The sequence below is a fragment of the Protobothrops mucrosquamatus genome, unplaced genomic scaffold (assembly GCF_001527695.2).
Source record: "Protobothrops mucrosquamatus isolate PMUCROS unplaced genomic scaffold, P.Mucros_1.0 scaffold4601, whole genome shotgun sequence".
NCBI classification, from domain to species: Eukaryota; Metazoa; Chordata; class Lepidosauria; order Squamata; family Viperidae; genus Protobothrops; species Protobothrops mucrosquamatus.
This window is the reverse complement of record NW_015390504.1, coordinates 14,633-22,687: the sequence shown is the minus strand read 5'-3', so window position 1 is coordinate 22,687 and position 8,055 is coordinate 14,633. Positions and strand designations below refer to the sequence as shown.

The 8,055-nt window shown below is 35.9% G+C and overlaps 1 protein-coding gene across 1 annotated transcript in view; it reads left to right on the top strand.

The window, feature by feature from the left end:
• Positions 1-7,563, top strand: part of LOC107299148 (glutamate receptor 4-like) — a gene marked incomplete at its 3' end in the record, with an annotated part of 49,968 nt that extends 42,405 nt beyond the window's left edge. The window contains exon 3 of the mRNA XM_015828516.1: positions 7,379-7,563. Within this exon, the coding sequence (XP_015684002.1) occupies positions 7,379-7,563 (185 nt within the window). The remainder of the gene's footprint in view (positions 1-7,378) is intronic.
• Between the last annotated feature and the right edge of the window lie 492 nt (positions 7,564-8,055).

Below are 8,055 nucleotides of genomic sequence, written 5' to 3'. Positions count from 1 at the left end.
GTTCCTTATATGTTTTAGCCTCCAGTCCCCTAATCATCTTTGTTGCTCTTCTCTGTACTCTTTCTAGAGTCTCAGCATCTTTTTTACATCATGGTGACCAAAACTGGATGCAGTATTCCAAGTGTGGCCTTACCAAGGCATTGTAAAGTGGTATTAATACTTCACGTGATCTTGATTCTATCCCTCTGTTAATGCAGCCTAGCACTGTGTTGGCTTTTTTGACAGCTGCAGCACACTGCTGGCTCATATTTAAGTGATTGTCCACTATGACTTCAAGATCCCTCTCACAGTTACTACTATTGAGCAAGGTACCACCTACATTATACCTGTGCATTTGGTTTTTCTTGCCTAAATGTAGAACCTTACTTTTTTCACCATTGAATTTCATTTTGTTAGATAGCGCCCAGTGTTCAAGTCTGTCCAGATCCTCCTGTATCCTAAGCCTGTCTTCTGGAGTGTTGGCTATTCCTGCCAGTTTGGTGTCGTCTGCAAATTTGATGAGTTCCCCATCTATCCCCTCGTCCAAATGAGCACTGGGCCCAGGATAGAGCCCTGGAACACCCCACTACACACTTCCCTCCATGTAGATGCAGTTCCATTGAGGATCACATGCTGAGTACAGCCGGTCAGCCAGCTATGAATTTATCTGGTGGTGATGCTGTCTAACCCACATTTTTCTGTCTTATCAAGTAGTAGATTGTGATCTACTTTATCAAATGCCTTATTGAAGTCCAAGTAAATTATATCCACATTATTCCTCTGGTCCATTAATTTTGTCACTTGGTCAAAGAATGCAATAAGATTTGTCTGGCATGATCTGTTTTTGACAAACCCATGTTGGCTTTTAGTAATGACTTTGTTTGCCTGTAGGTGTTCGCTGATTCGTTGTTTGATTATCTTTTCCAGAATCTTCCCAGGTATTGAGGTCAGGCTGATAGGTCTGTAGTTTCCTGGATCTATTTTTTTCCCTTTTTTTGAAGATGGGAACTACATCAGCTCTTTTCCAGTCCTCTGGTAGTTTCCCAGTGCTCCAGGATCTTTGAAAAATATAGTTCTGAGATCACATCTGCCAGTTCCTTAAGAACCTTGGGGTGTAATCCAAGTGTAATCAGTTGATTATACACTTGCTATTTAGTAATGATTTGTTAACGTCACACTTCTCTAGAAAGTGGGAATGTTGAACTTATCAGCATCAATTAAAATGTGCCAGCTTGTTTTCTATATGTTATTGTTTGTTTCAAGGATTTTTGTCTCACTCTTTCACCAAGTAGTTTCCAGAGCAGCTTTATATAATAAAATTATATTATTTGGGCTGTGTCATTCTGGTCCTTTAACAACCAAATGCTGATCCAGCATCCTGAAATTAAATATTAAAAATAAAGTAAACAAGTTCACAAAGTCAGGGGTTAGGGCAGGTACTTCAAGGATAAATTCTTGAAGAGGAGCATTGTAATTTTAATTACAACAAAGATAGTTATTTTCTACAATTTTTATTTTGAAGAAGCTTTCTTTCTAGTGTGGGTTGATGATGAGAAGGCTACCATTATCTTAGGCATGAAACACATTTGCCAGTGATAGTTCAATTCCATTACTAAGTGAAACTGGAATTAATATTTCAATAAAGGGGATGTTTTAAAAAAAATAGATACTGCTATGAAAAATACACTTTCTCATTCCTGATGGTTAGAGGGATACAGTCATATGGTTTTCTTAGCAATATTATTGGTCATATTAATATGTCATGCAGAAATGCGTGCTCTTAAGCTATACATAATGCAATATGATATTGGAGAGGTAGGTAGCTTAAGCATTCTGAATAATCATAAGCTGAACTCAAGCAAAATATTCCTCCCTACTTATACTCCAATAAGTTCTAAACTGAGAGCCAGTTTGGTGTAGTGGTGAAGGCACCAGACCAGTGACCAAGCGTTTCAATCTCACCTTAGACGTGGAAACCACCTGGATGACCTTGGGTCCTGCTCTAGTCTGAATGGTCGGCAGAGTTGGATTGTGACTCTAGATTCCAAAATAGATTTATGACTTAAATTTAATGTACAGGAATATTTTTTACCTTTTTCTCTCCAAATGGAAGGGCGTCTGAAATTAAACAGCAGTATATTTGAAAGCAAATCTTTCTTCAAGGAGTACATAATTGTTTTAGAGAATTCATTGTGACAATTAAGTATAGCAATGGATAGCTTAAGTGCAGTGGTGGGATTCAAATATGTGAACAGCCGGTTCTCTGTGTGGATGCCACTTCCAAAAATCCATTCTGAGCCTGGTCAACAAAAAATTAGCTACTGGTTCTGCCGAAGTGGTGCGAACCGGCTGAATCCCACCACTGTGTAAGTGGCTTTTTAAGAGTTCTAGATAAAATTCACAGCAGTAAGATGAACCTTGACAATCCTTATTAGCCAGAGTAGTTAAATGGAACATCTTTATAACACAGAATGCTTCTAAGTTCCTTCCAGATATGAAAGAGAAACATGTTGTGTAAAGCAAAAGCTATATTTCCGTGATCATTTATAACATCTGAATAAATATTTGTCAGTCTCTTATTGCAAACAGATTGTGTCTGGGTCAGACTTATTTATTGTCAGTTTACTGTCAGTACGCAAGGATTCCTAGTCAAGGAATCACCAAGATCACTGCCAGCAATACTCACAGAGCCATGATTTTATATACAGGGCAAGCCACTAGTATATAAAATGAGAGCAAACCCAGCTCCCTTTTAACACTGATGATGTTATGTAGTTTGGTAATGAGACATCTGCAAGAAAACAACCAACCTCAGAGAACACCAAGGACCCCACAGTTCAATCCTCACTGCAAACATTCTCTTCCATTGAAAACCCTTCTATCTTATACAATAGGTGATTACTGCATAATGAGGGCAAGAGGACACAATTTTACTGTGATATGAACTACATGTTATGGCGTTGCAAGTAACAAAGGCGGAGGTTTGTGCTATTCACGCATATTTTGGGCATTTCTTTTATCACTGTGGTTTGTACCAGGTGCCTATGGTTGCAGTGATCTTCAGCATTATTAACACAGGGAAAACCAAAAGGTTGTGTAGAACCTATTAGCAAGAGCTACCTTTGCTGCCATCTATCAGAAAAGATTAGGCCATTGTATAAAGATGTTCTATCCCACATCACTCATTCTCCACATTTCTCCCAATTCCTGCTGTAGATACCAACTATCTGAGACAGGGGTCCATGTGAGGCAGTCATTTAAAGACAGCATTTAAAGAGAGGTCTTCATGAGTAATTTACAAGCTTTGATTCAACATTTATTCCAAACTCATTTTATTTAATATGAAAGGAGTGTGTCTATGAAAAAAAATACTCCCAAATGTCAAGTAGGAGCAAATGGCCGTGCAATATTGAAATCCCAAAACAGAGACTATCATTAATAAAATTTGACATGATTAGGTGTGAATTGTAACAGAAAAATAGCAATGAATGTATTAATTCACACTTGCAATGTTTTGTGCTAGGATCAATTTTGGGTTATAAATATAATACAAAAGCTGCAATTTTATATCTCGTAACAGAAAAGCTAAGGCTGTATAGGATTGGAAGGGAAAATGGGGTTTCAGAGCACTAGAACTCTCATATCACTTATCTGCAGCTCTTTAAAACAGTTGTATCTCTTCCCAGCTGTCATCTGCAGTTGCAGTGTGATTCTAGGAAATGATGTATTTTAAGAAGATACACATGCTACATAGCTAATCCTATGTGCTTCCTTTCAAAGCACTGCATGGTCCTTATAAAGATCTGGAAGGCAACAGGTTAGTGTCAAACCATTTTCACTGCCTTCAAAGCATCAGATAGGAGCCAGTTTGGTGAAGTGGTTAAGGCACTTGGTTAGAAACCAGGAGACTATGAGTTCTAATCTAGTTCTAGTTCTCAGCCCGAGGAAAAAGCAATGACAAAACACTTCTAAAAATCTTGTCAATAGAGACTTGTTCGGGAATCAAGATTGACTTAAGGCAGGGGTGTCAAACTGCCAGCCCGCAGGCCGGATGCGTCATGGCGAAACCGCACCCACCCCATTGCCAGCAATGTGCAATATGTCATGACACATCACGTGAGGTTGCGAGTTTGACACCCCTGACTTAAGGCATGCATACATGAAAATGCATCAGGTTACATTTGAAGTGACCCACATGGTTTCTCATTTGAAGCCCTATACAAAATGAAAATCCTGTTCTAGGCTGTGGACCATGGGAGGAAACCTTCCACAGTAATAAACTGGAGATAATCCAGATGAAGGCTATAGTGGAGGACAAAAAATTAAAGCTTGTTTGTCACATTCTTACTAATATCAGTTTCCATGCTGGTAAATTATGAATGGAAATGCTTGAATTCATATAATTATATAATTAATATGTGTTACTTAGCACTAAGCTATATCCATCACCGTAACACTTTCCATTAACCGATATGATTCATTTAGAGGTATTTCTTACAATAGTCCCAGTTATATTGTTTTTTGGAAATGGCATCTTTGTTTATTGATATTTGTATCACTAAAAACTTAAGAAAATAAGACAAATGGGTCTTCTATTTCAATATTTGATATTCTGCTTCAAACTATATTTGATATTAGTAGTTAATTTCATCTTTCAGTTAGACAAAATGGCCAGTTTATTCTCTAGTCACATTCTTATTCTGTTCAATCTGAAACAAAGGATTAACTGACAGGGTTGCTATAAAAAACCCAGCCAATATTATCAGCTTAAGTAAGTTGTGTACACACATATAAAATCCTTTTAAATAGGAATGGGAGTGATTGGGAAATGGGACTAAGAATATACTATTTAGAAAAGGAAATAGGCAAGATTGGAAAAGATAATTACAGACAGGCTTAACAAAAAAGTCTATGCAACTTGGAAAGAATTGAATAATTGTGCAGTAATTAAAACAATTCTTTGTTCTTTCTCAGAAGAAAAAAAATAAGAAAGCTGATTTTAGTTTAAAAATGAACCTTGATGGCTGAAATATTTTTTTTTACCTGTTAAATTATTTACTTTTGCACAAAGGATATAAATACTAACTGGTAATCTAAGGTTCATATCTGCTCAAGAATCAGTAAATAAAACCAAGTTGTTTTACCTGTATGTGTCATATGGTCTGGTACAATGTTGCTCAGGTCAGAACTAAGGATTAAGTTCATGTATGATAGGTGCTACCTATATCCTAATCTCTTAATCTATTCTCATCTAATAATCCAAAACATGTGAGTAAACATATTAACAGTGTCCACCCTTGTTCATTTCCTCATAAACTGAAGATTGCGGACTTTAATAGATTTTTTTTAAAGAAATACCCGCCATCTCATATGTTGTCACACAGGGTTTTCATAGAAATGTATATGTGAGATTATCCATTTCTTTGTTCAGTGAGTTATGCAATGAGAACCTGCTATAACACTGTAATGAAATAGAATTCATTATTTAATTTTATTTACCATGTTTATATAGCAATAGCACTTAAACTTATATACCACTTACAGTGCTTTATAGTCCTCTTTTAAGCGGTTTACAGAGTCATCATATTGCCCCCAACAATCTGGGTCCTCATTTTACCGACCTCGGCAGGATGAAAGACTGAGTCAACTTTGAGCCGTTAAGAATCGAACTGCCAAACTCCTGGCAATTGGCAGTCAGCAGAATTAGCCTACAGTACTGCATTCTAACCACTGCGCCGCCATGGCTCTTCGATATGGCACTCCAACAAACGATTTAAATTGAATAGTTTATGACCTAAAGCAATGTTCAACTGTTCTTGCCATTAGATGGATTCCTCTGAAGTTCAGCCAAATTCTGATTTTCTGCAATTCCAGTCATTGGTTCTATATTCCAGAACAGCAAATTCTAACTTTTTTGAAAGCTGCTTCCTTTTATAACTGCTGAATATCTGAAAAATCTGCTACTCCTGTTGACACAAGTTGAAGATGTTAAGAAATGCTTTGTCCATTCAGACTTTTGAAAACAAATCATTATTGTTCCAGCCCTTGAACACTTAAAAATGAGATTATTTTTTTTTAAAAAAGACTAGGTCATTGAGATGTAAAGAAAAAACACAAAAGAAGGTAGAAGCAGAACACTTCTTTATTGCTGCCGAGAAAACAACATGGATGGGTTCAAGTGGTCATCATGAATTGAGCAAAGGACTTTACTATCATGTGTATAGATGTAAAAGATGCAGATAATTTGCTACTACTTTTTTTTAAGGGTAGAAATACACACTCTCCCATTATTTTCATTTTCTTTTGTATTTTATATTCTGAAAAACTAATAAAATTTTGAAAACAAAAAACCACAAAAGAATAAATCATTCTTTTTATCAAGAGATTTACATCAGGAATACAGAAGGTTCCTTGGGAATAAGTGACAATTTAACTCAACTATTTTGGCAGAGGTTTTTTTAATTGATTTTTTTATCCTTCATTATCTTTAAGGAAGATACATTTTGAGCAAATATATGAAAATAAAAAAATGACCCTGCTCACTTATCCTATATAACAAATTTGTGAAATGATGATAATGCAAATGTTATAAATGGGAAAAGACATCACTAAGGCTTAAGACTACAGTCTTGCCTGCCTAACTCAATGAATTTACTCATGAGAATAAGTGGGTGGGTGAGTGAAGAGGCATATAAAGCATATTGTATGGTGACTTTTTTTCTCAAATGATATATACTTGTATATTGGCGAAAGATTTTAATTTACTAGTATTATCAGTCGACTAACAGATTAATTAATAAGTTTAAGTATTGCTTCCAATATTGTAGCAACAGACAGTTGCATAAAGCAGAAGGAAGGGAAGAAAGAAGGAAAGAAACCAAAGGGAAAAAATATCTAGAGATTAGGAAATCCTCTTTCTGAAGATTTTTGTTTGCATAGTTGATGAGTATGAGCATGTTGATTTATAAGCTACAACAAGCATTGCCTAAAATTGAGGCTGAACAACCTAATAATCCATCCAATATTTTGGCCTTCAGTTCACATCGGCAGACAAGGTTTGTGCAATAGTCTGGGCCCTTCAACTTAATACACTCCTATTCACACCAAAAGCCTAACTTATCTATTATTGCATATTTAATAAACTGAACGGTCTTTAAGCAATTGTCAGTGCTCTGTGTATATTTGTGTGTGTGTGTGTGTGTGTGTGTGTGTGTGTGTGTGTGTGTGTGTGTGTGTGTGTGTGTGTAGTAGGGAGAGAAGAGAAACTGCAGTCTGGTTAATGACTATAAATTTTAACTCCTCACTAACATTATAAGAAAAAGGATATTGATCAAACAGTCTTGTGATTCACAAAATGCAAGAACTACGTCATTAAGTATATTGTTTCATTTTCTTTTAGGTTACTCAATACTTCAAGCTATTATGGAAACAGCAGGAGAAAAAAGCTGGCAAGTTAGTGCCATATGTGTGGAGAATTTTAACGATGCAAGCTACAGGCAGCTTTTAGAAGATTTGGACCGAAGACAAGAAAAGAAATTTGTAATAGATTGTGAAATAGAGAGACTTCAGAATCTATTAGAACAGGTAATACTTGCTTTTAATGCAACCAGAAACACATTAGCATTGCTTTAGAAGTAGACTCTCTTTTTGGCATTTATTCTGTCCTGTCTATCAAGAAGACATTTTCCTCATTTCCACTTTTATATATAATCTGCTAATTAGTATCAACAATTGCCTCCATTTTGAGTATAAATGGGAAATTCCAATAATACAGTGTTTTGATTCACCGAGGAAAATGAATGGAAGCAGTATATTCTAGGACTTAATGAAATATAATGGTGAAATACCTATTAGCTTAAATGTGGGTGAATATTGGTCACATATAAAGCAGGGACACAATTCTTCAAACAAAGGAGTCTTTAGAGAGCAGGAATGGATTCCCCCTCCCTTCATAAACTCTTTTGATAAATCTCTCTCGCTCACACAAATACATTTATTAACACTAAGATGTTAACTTCTAGAGATGCATACATTTACATTGTCAATACACTTGAAATCTGATTAAAGAAATGAATC